At 37.1% G+C, this 14,082-nt stretch overlaps 3 protein-coding genes across 9 annotated transcripts in view; 1 reads left to right on the top strand and 2 right to left on the bottom strand.

Annotated features, from left to right (window-relative positions):
• The first annotated feature begins 2,322 nt into the window (after window positions 1-2,322).
• LOC120330328 (uncharacterized) lies at window positions 2,323-4,047 on the top strand. 4 transcript variants are annotated; one of them, XR_013474956.1, is made up of 5 exons: window positions 2,323-2,431; window positions 2,673-2,927; window positions 3,054-3,562; window positions 3,750-3,852; window positions 3,916-4,017. XR_013474956.1 is itself a non-coding variant. In XM_078111320.1 (3 exons), the coding sequence occupies exons 1-3, from the start codon at window positions 2,417-2,419 to the stop codon at window positions 3,264-3,266; spliced, it is 483 nt and encodes a 160-aa protein (XP_077967446.1). In that variant the 5' UTR covers window positions 2,323-2,416; the 3' UTR covers window positions 3,267-4,047. The 4 variants fall into 4 exon arrangements, 1 of the variants encoding a protein (XP_077967446.1); XR_013474955.1 differs by having other exon boundaries at window positions 3,750-4,047; XR_013474954.1 differs by having other exon boundaries at window positions 3,054-3,852.
• Window positions 4,048-4,577: 530 nt separating this feature from the next.
• Window positions 4,578-6,873, bottom strand: LOC120330329 (uncharacterized). 3 transcript variants are annotated; one of them, XM_078111319.1, is made up of 7 exons: window positions 6,151-6,873; window positions 5,873-6,069; window positions 5,724-5,774; window positions 5,388-5,417; window positions 5,292-5,357; window positions 4,980-5,147; window positions 4,578-4,715 (listed from the first exon to the last, which is right to left on the bottom strand). In XM_078111319.1, the coding sequence occupies exons 1-7, from the start codon at window positions 6,420-6,422 to the stop codon at window positions 4,702-4,704; spliced, it is 798 nt and encodes a 265-aa protein (XP_077967445.1). In that variant the 5' UTR covers window positions 6,423-6,873; the 3' UTR covers window positions 4,578-4,701. The 3 variants fall into 3 exon arrangements, with proteins under 3 accessions (XP_077967445.1, XP_039253160.1, XP_039253161.1); XM_039397226.2 differs by having other exon boundaries at window positions 5,292-5,417; window positions 6,151-6,859; XM_039397227.2 differs by having other exon boundaries at window positions 5,292-5,417; window positions 6,250-6,855.
• A 5,211-nt stretch (window positions 6,874-12,084) lies between these two features.
• The window catches only part of LOC120342655 (angiotensin-converting enzyme-like), a 34,234-nt gene continuing 32,236 nt past the window's right edge, over window positions 12,085-14,082 (bottom strand). For both annotated transcript variants that reach the window (XM_078110913.1, XM_078110914.1), the window contains 2 exons: window positions 13,619-13,806; window positions 12,085-13,130 (listed from right to left, as the gene is read on the bottom strand). In XM_078110913.1, coding sequence (XP_077967039.1) covers window positions 13,000-13,130; window positions 13,619-13,806 — 319 coding nt within the window. In that variant the 3' untranslated portion in view covers window positions 12,085-12,999. The remainder of the gene's footprint in view (window positions 13,131-13,618; window positions 13,807-14,082) is intronic.

Here is a 14,082-nt window from a genome sequence, read left to right as displayed (position 1 = left end):
GGATCCGTATGCTAACATTGGGCAAATTTCGGTCCGCTCGGTAATTCAATCTTACCCGCCTGATGCTGCCACGACCAAACTAATGTTTTGGCTAAAATAGCTCAAGGCAATTGTTGGAATTGAAATTAAATTTAGTTTTATCACGGAGCATATTGTTTTCAACCTTGCTTTGTAAATCCTAAGTGATTCAAGAGTCTTGCTGCACACCAACACAAATATATTTCTGTAACGTTTCGTCTGACCAAGGTCAGACTTCTTCAGACATACATAGTTCAACTATAACAAGTGAAGCGGTTACAGAAATATATTTGTGTTAGTGTGCAGCTGGACTCTTGAATCACTTGGGATTGTTATCTCTACTCTTGCTACAGCATCCTTGCAATATATGCATACGGATCCGCCAGCACAAAAGCATAGAAGAAGGAATAATCAGTTGCCAGGAAGGAATAATCAGAACCAAATAATCAGTTGCTTTGTAAATATTGGTTATAAATAGTAACTTTTCACGTCACACTTACATGGCCCGTTAGTTTATGTGGGCAAAATTTTTGGCCCCTGATTTAAAAACATTGCCCACCCTGGCCAACACGAGAATGCTGTAGCAGAAATAAAGATGACTGTTCTATGCAAATCAAGAGCCCTGCCGCACTGGCACAAATGTATTTCTGCAACGTTTCGTCTGAAAAAAAAATCAGATTTCTTAAGACAAGCATTTTTCATTCATGATCATAGCGGGACCATAGTAGTTGCTATCTACTTATGTTTTGCTAAGCGTTGGGAATACACGGCAATCGCACCTGCATAATATTGCACTTATTGAATTTATTTTTTGTTTTACGGGTATTTGAACCCATACTAACCCTAACCCATGGGTTTTAGCACCCGCATATAGATTGAACCCGCGGATATACACATGATGGGTTCAAATGTACGTGGGTTCAAATGTACGGTCGGCCTGATTACTCTGTGCAGGTACGCAGGTCCCATGCGGGAATAAATATGAGCAAAAGGATTGCTGGATTCCTCGCCGCCGTAGCGTGGTTCGCTAGCCGACCAGCGGTTACGGCTTCCTCCACCACCAAGTCCATGCTTCCGAAAACAAATAACTAACTAATCCCATACCCGACATGGAATGCCAACCGGAGAAGTCTTATATTCTTTAGTATCCCTCGGGATAAGTTTGTAAATTATATCCTTGCTATTTCATTACAGCGAAATGCCTATGGATTTCAATGCATATTTTCAACAGTATAGTAACGGCCCACGGGAGAGAAATAAAAGCGAATAAATCAAATTATTGACAGACGTAGAACGAATGATCGATACAACGAGATGGAATTATTAACAAATTGGTTTAAACCTATAGCGTAGGTTAAAATTCATTTCATGTTCAGAATAATGCTTTGTTTCCACATTTTTAATGCAATTTTGCGACATTTGCAGTAAGACATAAATTCATACGCATTTTCCAACGGTGACCGTACATTTGAACCCATGTACATTTGAACCCATGCGTATATCCGCGGGTTCAATCAACATGCGGGTGCTAAAACCCATGTGTTAGGGTTAGTATGGGTTTAACTATCCGTGAAACAAAAAAAATTCCATAGGTGCAATAGCATACAGGTGCAATTGTCGTGGGTTCAAATGTAATGGGACCTTTTCCAATACCAATTTGCTCTATTCTTGAAAGATTCACTGAAAACTGACTTTTCCTGGCTTGAACCAACCGAGATAGATGAAATTGAATGGAAGATGAAAAGCTATCTAAGTCTGTGGAGAGATTCTCCAAGATATTGTTGGATACCTGTGGCTGCTTCAATCTAACCATCACTACGTTTACATGTACACGATAATCGTTTCGGCAAAAAACGTTCCCAAATCGTATTTCGGACAATCGAACGCCATAATTTGTCTCGAGTTTACATGGACACCATTGAATTTCGATCCGGTTAAAAATATCCCGCGCGTTCAGACTATCGTATTTGACATGAGATTTCGTTACCAGTTTTACGTTTTACTCCTTCTTTTGAATTCCTCGGAACAAACCGGATACAACTTTATAATTTTTATATATGTACACATTTAACCAAGATATTGAAGGTTTTAAGTAGTCATCTTCATAACTTTAAATGCTATTTTTTAAGAAAAACATAAAAACGTTATATTTTATTTTGGTAAGTTGTTAATGTTCTTAATCTGGCATACCACTTCAGGTATCTACTTCTGCACCACGTTCCTTGAAACACCGGTAACTGCTTACAGCATAGGGCGTTGAATTTGTATTTAAAATTCTATGCAGACATTCATTGAAAAGCGATTGTTACGGTAACGTTTCTGCACTTCATAGTTAATAATTATACAAGAAAGTACTGTAAATGGTTATTTGCTACTGAATGGAACAAAAAAGAAGAACATGGATTTGTCTCAGGTGAAGGATTTAAAATATTTATTTTTTGATGTTTATTGGATGAGTTTATGATATTTATTCAAAATACCAAAAGGATACTTGATGTTTTTATGATTTCGCTACTGCATATACCGTGTATTCTATAACAGTATAAGGCATTTTCGTGGTGGACGAATCATCATCCATAAGATCTTGCCATGGAGGTGATATGTTTGCTCACAGCAGCAGGAGATATTGACCATCATCATATTGTTATTTTCAGGTTCTGCCCACTTTGATTACGATTCGAATGATGCAATTAATAATGCTGTTTCTGATGAATGAAAGATTTAAGCTATGTCAGGTTATGCTGAGGCGTAGCCGGCTCAATTTTTTGAAAAAAGTTTATTGTATTTGTACACCTACGAAGAAAAGACGTCGAAAGCGAAGATTTTGGAAAAAGACACGAACTTCAGAATGGTGGGATAGAATCGTAAATCAGCATTTTGGCAATGAAGATTGGATAGAAAATTTCCGGGTAAATTTACAGATTTACCTCTTTTAAGACTTTTTAAGGAAATTTTATATGTACTTAATTTTATCAAATCCAAGTTATAAATGAACTGATGTGAATTTTTTAAAATAAGAAAATTTTGTTTTTAAGGTATCCTGGAGTACATTTCAATACATTGTGGAACAAGTCAGACCCTATATGTCACCAAAACAGAACTGGGTTAGACCGCCTTTGCCAGTGGAAAAAAGGGTTGCTGTGGCTTTATACAAACTCGCTAGTTGCTGTGAATACAGGGTGGTTGCAAATATATTCGGGATTGCAAAATGCACAGTGCATGCCCGTGTTTATCAATTTTGCAGGTAGTTCTTGGCTTTCAATATTTAGCAAGTCATTGGTTATGTAACTACTCATTTTTAAAATTTTCATGCCAGGGTTTTCACCGATTATATTGCAAAACAACATATCGCCTTTCCATCAGATATTGAAGCTATTGAAATCAGTGAACGAATTTTCAAAGTCCACAGTTTTCCGCATGTATATGGGGCGATTGATGGAACTCACATTCCTATTTTACCGCCAAAGACAGGTTATAGAGATTTTACCAATCGCAAAGGATGGCCATCTATAATATTACAGGCTGTTGTAGATGATAGATGCATGTAAGTAAGAGAGATATAGAGTTAAGTGAGGTATTCTTTACAGAAAGCAGGCTTAATATGAAAAACACCCAAGCAGCTAAAAATCCTGATGATTAGTTGTAATGTCAGTTTCTAGAAGTTCATCGTTAGAGTATAAACTAAACTGATGCAAATGCATATTTAATTATTTAAAGTTATTTTCAATCAGATTCAGAGATATATCTTGTTCAATGCCAGGAAGTGTGCATGATGCAACAGTACTGAAAAATTCTTCGCTGTACAAGCTTGCTGTGGCAGGAAGTCTTCCTTCGGTAACAAGCACGTTGTATTCATTTCAAAAGGGTCACAACAGTAGTTATAATATTTTTTTACAGACCATAAAGCGAATTCAAAATTGTGACGTCCCGCTGATGATACTAGGCGATCCAGCATACCCTTTGCAAACATGGCTCATGAAAGGTTACTCTGGAAGTTTAAATCCATCTGAAGAGTCTTTTAATGTGTATCTTTCATCTGCGCGCAATGTGGTGGAACATGCATTTGGACGACTCAAAAGCAGGTAAAGACCTATTACAACTAATTCAATGAAAGGACAAGCACTATTGAAAGGAAATCTATTAATTAATATTATATTCAGATGGAGATGTCTATCTAAAAGATGCGACATTAGCTACAAGTTTATGCCAAAGGTTGTCGCAACATGCTGTGTGCTGCACAATATATGTGAGAAAAGGAAAGATGTATTTCTAGGAAGATGGTCAAATGAAACTTATGTTGCCCAACCACAGCCGGAACGTAGATCAGCGGCCAGCAATTGCAGTGAAGCAGTACAAAATAGGGAGGCATTGAGAATCTTTTTGGAGGAAAATTTTCCTTTGAGAAAAAGTTCATTGTAGTTACTTCCCTATTTGATTCTCAATGAGACTAACAATATTACTTTTTTGAACATTTTTTCACCTGTCAGTTGCAATTAATTCAGCAGGATTTGTTCACTAATCTTAACGAACTTGCCTTTTACTTTAGATGACTCTGCACATAAGTGGAACATTGTTTTGGTTTTTATATTTATTGTAGCATGCACCAATTTCAATTTGTCATTTTGAGAATAAACGCATTTTCGACACTTGAGTATGGTTGTTGTGGCCCAGTAAACTTGAGATTCATTTGTTGGTGTCTTAAAAGAAATTTTAAACAGATAAAAAAGTCTTCGGATTATGTGCGCTCTTTGAAGCAGGAGTGTGTGCAATAGAAACATAAAAGAATAGGATTTCCATAACCATATATACAATGGCGATCGTATATGTTCAGTACAATAATAGTTAACACTCGAGTTCAGGCCCCATGATTCAAAACCAGCTAACTCTCATATAGTCAAGGGGTGCGGTATCGACAAGACGAACTTGAAATTCATGCATGTACAAAACTTATGTGCATTTACCTTGAGTTTTCGAAAGCTGTGAAACGCATGCAGAAAATACCGATCCCATCTCTTGCACAGCCTCTCGTAATAATTTGGCATGAGCTTCCATTTGTTCACGCATCATATTTTCTTCCCATATTCGTTGCTTTTCGAAAAGGCTTTCCAAGTCAACAGAATGTCTTTTTCCTGCATAGTGGCATAAGAGAGTTAAGTTTTCCCAGCTAGATAAGGCCCAGTTCTTTATCAAAGTTTTACAGATACATGATTGAGTAAGACTTAGTCATTTGGGACCTTTTATACATATTTAAGTATATATATGTTCATACATACCAGAATCTGAATTCTCGCCATAATTAGATGAAATGTCGGTACTGGAAGTTGCCCCTTCTTCAGCACCTGAGCATGACGTTGCCCCTTCTTCACCACCTGAGCATGAAGTTGCCCCTTCTTCAGCACCTAAGCAAAACAATTCAATTAACATTATGTGCATGAAAGAGCATGGTAGATATTAATCTAATTTCTATGTTTATCCACAGACAGAGAAAAGCCAATAAGACGGCGTAATCATATGGCTGGATGTCAGTTCATGTCGGGTATGGGAATGTTGCAGGCACATGGACTTGATAGCGAATGAGAGACCAGTTGATTAATGCGACTATCCTTAGCAGTCAAATATTGAGACAGGTCCACTTTTGGCTAACATGTAGAAATATACGAGTTTATTTCATAGCATTTTAGACTGAACTACTCCAGAAGACATACCTTGATCTTCTGGTGTGCTAAAAAGCATTTCATTCTGTGATTCCTCGATTTCTGAAATAAAAATCATCAGCATGATAGTATGCACATAAATTAGGAAAAAATGTAGAATTCAACTGCATAAATCAAAAATAATAAAGAAAAGTAGTTACCTAGTGACACCGTGTTGGTGATTCCAAAATTGACTCCCATATGGGTATAATCAACTGCTGGACGATGGCCGAAAATTTCATAGAGCTCATCGTAATACTCGCATGTTTTGTGAGCCGCCCCACTGACAGAATTCAGACGTACTATCTTGTTGAAATTGGAACGCAACGCCTTGACTTTATTACGTATTTGTTGGAAACTACAAATGGAAGAACACCTTTCTTCAATTAGCCAAATTAAAAGCTGAAAACAAACTGCTAGTCACTAGAATTGAACAAACTTTGTAAATGATGATATTTTGCTAAAAAGCCAACACATTTTTCTGAAATTTGGAATCAATAGGCTGCCACTTAATAACATAACAATGGTGTTCTCAAACCTTTTTTCATATCCTTTTGCTGTCAACTGTTTCTCAACCTCTTTGTACAGAACTTCTGACCTGGACTTCTTTTGGTCAAGCAGACCAACCAAATTCATTTCTTGGACAATGCCAAGCATTGTTTTAATCTCGCTGCCTTCCCACTTAGTTTTAAGAGTAGATGCAGGCTCCATTTTTCTCGTAAACAAAATAATACTAATTCTCTATGGTAACTTTTAACTAAATATAAATCAGTGAACTGAATACGCTACTGTGCTGAGAGTTTGATTTATATGGGCAATAAATTATATAACTCTTTGAAATAAATTTATTTTTTTACCGAGGCAGACAATTTATCCCCAATTGATTTACAACTTACTTTACTACAGTTGACAGTTACTAGTCCAGTGAGAATTACTATATTGCGATATTACATTTCAGCATTTAGTATACAATCAATACACCAACTTAACATCTTGACAATGGCTGAACTGTCGTTAGATTATTCAAAACTGCGGAATAAATCGCACATTTTCCAATGATTTGAATATTGCAAATCCTCGGTATTGTACCAAGGTTTGTTTAATTTTGCAATGTCCAGGTCTTTGTTTCATATAAATGGTAAGTCTATCCGTAGATCATATATATGCCTATTATCTACCAGCATTACAGCACTAGGTAACATTATACATTTATAAGCAAATTAAATTCATAATCAGCATACAGCTGTACAGGCATACTGCTGTACTGGCATAGCAGGCAATATATTCGACTGTAAATATGCAATGAAATGATTTATAAAGACAAATAAAAATCTCTTCCTGACGTGGTACTGCACTATACTCATGGTACTTGCGGTTACTCTCAACAACCTACTGTCAGACTGTATACAGTAATTTGCCTAATTACATTATAAGGTGTATTGTGTACTAAACTGAAAGTCCTTTCTCTTTGTTCAGTTGTTTACTTTCTATTGCATACCGTACCAGTATCTGTAATGCTTGATTGCGATAGTATTATAAAGATAAATATGAATAACATAATCATGTTATTCATATTTACATTATACGGTCAACTTCCACACTTACCCTGGTACCAGTACTAGAATTCGGCAATTCGCGCACGACACAGTACCGGTAACAAACTGTTGTTCCCTTTGACTTCGACGGATCCAAGACTAACAATTCTGATGGTGGAGAATTTCATCCAGAATCGAAAATTACTTTTAAAAAAGCCAAAACTTTCTGCCAACGGAAGCGCTGTGGCAGTACCGGTACCGGTATCACACATTTCACGCAGAGCAAGCGAGCAACACTATAGACCTAAACTACACTTGCAAAACCTGTTCGCGCGTGCGAGGAAAGCATCGTGTCAGCTCTAATCTACCCTGTGCAATCGTGTTGGGATATCACGATGCAAACACGCTGAGTCATGATTGGCCATCGAACCAAAGTGTTTACATGAACACGATTCGCTCAAAATACGGTTTTGGCACGATAATCGTCGCCATGTAAACGTAGTGCATGTTCGGCAATTGTTCGTTATCTGACAAATGGCACGAGTCAGTGACGTATTACAATATTACACAAAAATCCCCCCCCCCCCAAATGGGGCTGGTTACATCTTGTCCCGACTTCGATATTCAATTTCTCAATTTGTTGTTTCTCTCCACAAAGATTTTTAAGAACTTCAGTTATGTGAAATCCACCGCGTCCGGAAATTTCCCCGCACGGAAAATCGCCACAAGAGCATTTTGCTGTAAAACAAGTATTTGTTAGGTTTATAGGGTTAGGGTTTTGCGTCCTGTTTTTCAACATTAATCTAGGCATCTTAATGCACATATGAATCGCTACGCTAGTAAATCAGCAGACCACTCCTATCTGATAACTAGGCTAAATAGCAGCAAAAGTCCACGCTCCTCAAACTTACACCTGGCCAACTGATCCCACACTTGACATGAACTGGTAGCAGGACGAGAGGCTGCGGTTCGCCATATGACTAAGTCGTCTTATCGGCTTACCTCTCTCTCTCTCTACTCTTATTTAACAACTAGGCTTAAATCGACTGGATATCAGCAAAAGTCCATGCATCTGAAATAATACCTGGCTGACTAATCCAGTACCCGACTTGTAACCGTACAAGAGGCCGTGGTTCGCCATATCAATGAGTCGTCTTATCGGCTTTCCTCTTCCACGGGATAAAAAATGTAAACCTAATGCTAGGACACAAAGTTAGAACTGAGCGTTGCTCAAAAACCGCCCCACTAAGCGATTAATGTAAACTGATAAGAAAATAGGGGGAGAATACCAGACTAATTGAAAGTAAATCATGGTAATAATCATGTCATTGAAGCAATAGGCAACAGGCGGCCCGCGGGCCACAGCCCGGCCGCTAAGACATTTAGTGTGGCTCCTGTCATCACTCAGATTTTCCCCACCAAGCATAAAATACTTATTCTACAGTTTATCATGACAAATGTGCTGACATGGATAAAAATACATGATGATTTTTGCTCTTGTCCATGCGTCGATATTTTCGCGTTTGTCCGGTGCCTTTATTACTGTAATTCGTGGTTCATCTAGATATCTGAAGACGGTTAAATGGCTCACCTACAAGAAAATGTTGCCCAACCCTACGTTAAAGAATGAATAAAAGGTGCTCCCGAAGTATTCGTACCAAGATGGCGCACAACCTGAACATAGTATGTGTACCAGGTTAGGGTTTTTAGGGTTGTGCGTCATCTTGGTACGAATACTTCCGCCGAATAAAATTGCGAAAGTGCATTTAAGAAATCTGGAGTTGAAAGTACGCGCTAAATAAATGTTCAGTTAAACCCTGTACTAAAAAAACACGAAAAAAATGTTGATTTGAACCCTGCATATAACTCCCACGACCTTTTCAAAATCCTGCATTGTATTCAACTGTCGCTTTTAAATGCTAATTTCAGATTTTTCTGGTGCCGCGAACCCCCCCAAGGGAATCCACCTTTGCGACTAATTGGCTTTGTGGCTTGAAGTCGTAACAAGATTATTTCCGTCTGGATTTTGGAGGAATTAGATTAAAAGTTGGCTGTATGCGAGAAAAGGGTTAATTTTCGTTGTTCTGAGAGCAGAGGGTTAATAGAAAAAGCAGCGAGAAGATTCGAGCTAAGCTGAGTAAGTTTACATTTCAGAATTTGGCGTTCCAGATGTGTGTGTGCCAATATGGAGGTAACTAATTTTGTTCGCCTTCTTTCCATCAAGTTGTGTAAAGAGACTGAAACCTATGGACAGGGGGATATACACACTTGGCAAACACCGACAGTGCCGAACTCGTAATAGAACTGAAATAAGGAAAATCGGAATAAAATTATGCCCTAACCCTAACCTGGTACACATACTACGGGAGTACCAAATAAACATATACGGTTGTTCACAAAGTCTTTATACAAAAATTAAAGGCCAAATATATTCCTACAGGAGTATTAAATGAAGTAGCAAACACTTTAAATAAACACTAATTACAATAAAACAAATCAGGTTAAGATATTTTAAGAACTGACATCATAACAAAATTGTAATTGTAAAAGAACGTTATGAATAAACGGTATATAGAAGTGTTAATTTTGTCATGTTTGTTGAAGATTTCCCTTAGTTCAGTTCTATTACGAGTTCGGGTTCCTGTTACTGTGTTAGCAAAGTGAATATACCTCCTGCCCCATAGGCTTCCGTCCTTTTACACAACTTGATGTAAAAAGGCGAACAAAACTAGTTACCTCCATATTGGTACATATACTTCTGAAGCGCCAAGAATTGTGCTTGTAACAAGAATTCATGAATACACCGTATATTTCGTGTACTTTTTTCGTCTTGATTTCGCACCGAAGTAGATTGAAAGTGTGTTGGATGCGAAGAAAGGGTTAATTTTTGTCATGCTGGTTAAAGTTGTGGTAAATTAAAATTGGTCATGATGAGAGCAAAATAAAGTAATTGTAAGTTAGCATTAGTACGAATATTCTTTTTCGAATCAAATATTTAGATATATTTTTATCATATTTACCAAAACGAAATTTCGTAATAAATAAACTGAATCGACTCGTACTCGTAATCAATTAGCCACTAGTGAGAGTCTCAATTTTGGAGAAATTAGATAAAAAGTTGGCCGGGTGCCACGAAAGGGTTAGTTTTTGATTTTGTCGTTTGAAGAGTCAAGTGATTGAGTATAATGATTGGTAGGAAATACGCCAACGAGTATGTTTGAATTTTATACTTTGGTTGAAACCATATTTCGTATAATCAATTTTCGAGCCAGAAGGTTTAGTTGCGAAATAAGTTTTAATCGAACGAATTACAGACGAGAACTGCCCGAAATGTAGTAATTGACTAAGTTCAGAATTTCAAATCAAATAGAATATTTGAATATATTTTTACCATATTAAACAATATCAAATCGTAAATGTAATGGCTATTCCTCGAGTAACCACCAGTGGGACTCATTTCATCTCCATTCCGGATTCGAACGTCTCGTGACTCAAAGTTTTAGAAGTAAAACACATAGAGAAAAGATTATGTAACCATTAAAAAAATCCCAGAATTCCATAAAACATCGACTGACGATCACTGCCCTAGAAAATAACTTTTTTTTTATTCTTACTATAATGTTTTGAATTATGTGACATTTCCAACTCTTTCTGACGTCACTAAACCTCTTGGGACAAAGACTAACTGTCTATTCTTTTATTATGCCTTTTCGCTAATGAGTCCGTTATGCGCGTTACATCTTATACATTTATTTGCGTATACTGCAGGACTTATGACATACCACTATGAGAGTACTATATACATTTGAAAAGTTTATTTGAATTGTCTGGCGCAAAAGACTTAAATTGGTAAATGCGTCATATACTTTTTTATACTACACGCACCCTACAGGAATACTGTAGTGTATAGTAATTATAAAGTAAATTATTATTACTATACTGTAGTGTATTGTAATAATACATATTATATAGTGTTTCCTCGGTCAGACGGAACGTAACAGCAATTCATTCGTGATAATGTGCAACAAGACTTTTAACTAGAGCTATGATCTGAAGCCCGAGACCGACCCGACTCGAAAGTCGTGGCGAGGCGGGCCTGAAATGTCAATCATTATGTTCGGGTCGGATGGGGTCGGGCTTCTTCATCGTTGACTTTTTTTTTAATGAGACCTTTCGGCCACGAGAGACCGTGGTCTGCAAAAAAACGGAGTTGCCTCATCAACACGACACATACTGCACTAAACTCTTGCAATGGCAATTCAAAAACTCCTAAATAAAATATGAAATTTCAGGTTTGCTTCGGCTCTGGCCTGCAAATCCAGTTAATTAGTTGGGTCGGGTTTAATACCCACGGGACTGGGTCAGGCCGGGCTGGAATTTTTGGGCCCGATCTTACTTCTACTTTTAACGCGCATGGCTGCTTTACTACGAGAGACTGGCTACTCATCCTCGTTCTATGCTTCTGTTCCAAAGACATCAGTGTGCTTAGGCAACATATGTATATGTGAAACACATGCAACATGCGTATACCGCAAAAATGCTGTAACAGTAATAAAGAAGTCTCGACTTCGATCTGACTCAAGCGCTTGATTTTGTTGGCATCGCGTTACCTCTCTCATGAAGTTTTACATAGGGTAGGCAAAGCTGAATCGAAGAATTGAATCTCTATAAAAACCTTAACTTATAACATATCAGCGAACGATCGCTCACAGCTATGTTTGAAGAGTGAAAGAAGAACCACATCGTAAAAAGTCAAGTATCTCCGTAGCCTTGGGTCATGGCCTCATAGCCGAAATAAAAGAAAGTAAAAGACAATTTTTCAACTATTTGTTTTATAATTGTTACTGCATAATTGAAGAAAGAGGAATATAATGGAACACAAAAAAAATCGATTGTTACAAAACATCATGCTTAAAAAAAAATTTGGCAAAATAAATTTCATGCATCAGTAATTCTATCTGAATTGCAGAGTTAAAATAAATGTCACGCATCAGTAATTTTGTCTCAGTTTGCAGGGTTAAATGAATTCCACGCGTCAGTAACTCTATATCTCAATTTGCAGGATTGAAATGAATGTCACGCACAAGTAAATCTGTCTAAGTTTGCAGGCTTAAAAATGAATGCCACGCATCAGTAACTCTATCTCAGTTTGCAGGGTTAAAATACAAACTATAGAAGATCGATGAAGATTTTACTTCTAGTAAAAAGTGATAAAATTGACGCAAATTAATTGATACCATGTTTCCCTGAAAATAAGACCGGTTCTTATTTTAATTTTCTTCCGAAAAGTGACACTAGGGCTTATTTTCGGGGGATGTCTTATATTTTCTTTCATCAAAAACAAAATTACAGTAGAGTAGAGAAAGATTTTCGAATATACAAAAAAAAAATATCCATTTACTTATAAATAACACGTTTTCATTCAAAATAACGGCAAAAATAGGTTATAAATCATTTAAAACGTGTAGAAGAGTTTTCCTGCTATCGACAAGGTCGAAAAATATTTTGCGTTTATGACTAGGTCTTATTCTAAGAGGGGGGCTTATATTAAGATCATTTTTAAAATTCAGGCTAGGTCCTATTTTCGGGGAAACACGGTATATATATGTGCTGATAACTACCAGTATAATAGTAGATAGCGGTAAAAATAACTGAAAATTCGATGTATTTTTCTGGATTAGCAAAAAAGAGGTTTAGATTGAATGGAATGCATAAAAATTATCCTTGTTGAATTCACGAAAAAATTGAAGTCATTATTCAGTAATATATTTCAAAAGTGCCATTATGATACAGGCTAATGACGTCACAAATACATTTGATGACGTAGTTGTAGCTCCGTTACCGTCATCCACTATGACGCGACCGTTCTCAAGAACAACAGTATCTAAAATGGAAAAAAAGAGCAATGTTGAAATATATTAAAAATGAAAGTCGAAGGGATAATATGGAGGCAGTAACTTTAGCAAAATCGCAAGGCAAAATATGTTAAAAGAATTGCTACAAATGCCATATGAACAAACGATCAAAATGAAATATTGGCCCTACATTCACTTATTAGGGGGCAAATTCAAAGTCTGGTCAGCCCATGACAAAGTTACTTCCCTCACACTCCAGTCCCTCCCTCAACAAATCAGCATGTAAAAACTCCCAGATTTGAAAATAGTTTAAAAAAATAAGTTTAAAAAAATTATCCTCGCCTTTAAAAAAATGAAAAACGAGGAAAACACCATATTTCTGGAACTTCAAAAAACTTAAAATTGGGATGAGGTCACTTTATTCAGGGGGGTATCAGTCAAAAAATTTCAGCTTGCGACAATGTCGCCTTACACACCTCAAAAGTATTAAAAAAAAACAAAAAACAGACAAACTCACTTTCTGGGGGAATAAATCCAAACTCAGGCCATCCCATGACTTCATTAAATTTCTGATTCTCTGTGTCTAAGAACTCTTTCAATTCCGCGAAATATTCCATCAAAGGAGCCGAGGACATCTGGGAACTACCGGTGACTTGACGTAAGGCGTCTTCCCATGTAACACTGGAGCCGAGATTTAACATATTGCTGCAAAAGAAAAAGATAATTAAAGTTTCTGGGTGTCATGCATTTTTGCTCTGAAAAAGATTTTAGACCAGTGGTAATTAGCCGGGGTTTCGCGACAGGGGCGTACCCAATCGGGGTACCCTTGGGGGGCGTTTGGGGGTCGGACCCATTTTGAAATGTAAATTTTTTTTTTCTCTGTATCATACATAAAAAAAAAATCGTAGCTTGAAATGATTTTTAAAGCCTCGAGACCAGGGGTGTGCAAGGCTTTTGAACCAGGGGCCAAACAGTTTGCCC

The sequence above is a fragment of the Styela clava genome, chromosome 3 (assembly GCF_964204865.1).
Source record: "Styela clava chromosome 3, kaStyClav1.hap1.2, whole genome shotgun sequence".
In the NCBI taxonomy this organism is placed as follows: domain Eukaryota; kingdom Metazoa; phylum Chordata; class Ascidiacea; order Stolidobranchia; family Styelidae; genus Styela; species Styela clava.
The sequence above is the reverse complement of the archived record's forward strand: the minus strand, read 5'-3'. Positions and strand labels throughout refer to the sequence as shown.

Coding starts and splice junctions, on each gene's coding strand:
- LOC120330328 (XM_078111320.1), top strand. Junction 2,928..3,053: donor ATTGGATAGAAAATTTCCGG/GTAAATTTACAG, acceptor TTTGTTTTTAAG/GTATCCTGGAGTACATTTCA.
- LOC120330329 (XM_039397226.2), bottom strand. CDS start 6,422: ATGGAGCCTGCATCTACTCTTAAAACTAAGTGGGAAGGCAGCGAGATT. Junction 5,775..5,872: donor CACCAACACGGTGTCACTAG/GTAACTACTTTT, acceptor TTTTTATTTCAG/AAATCGAGGAATCACAGAAT. Junction 5,418..5,723: donor TAGCACACCAGAAGATCAAG/GTATGTCTTCTG, acceptor TGTTTTGCTTAG/GTGCTGAAGAAGGGGCAACT.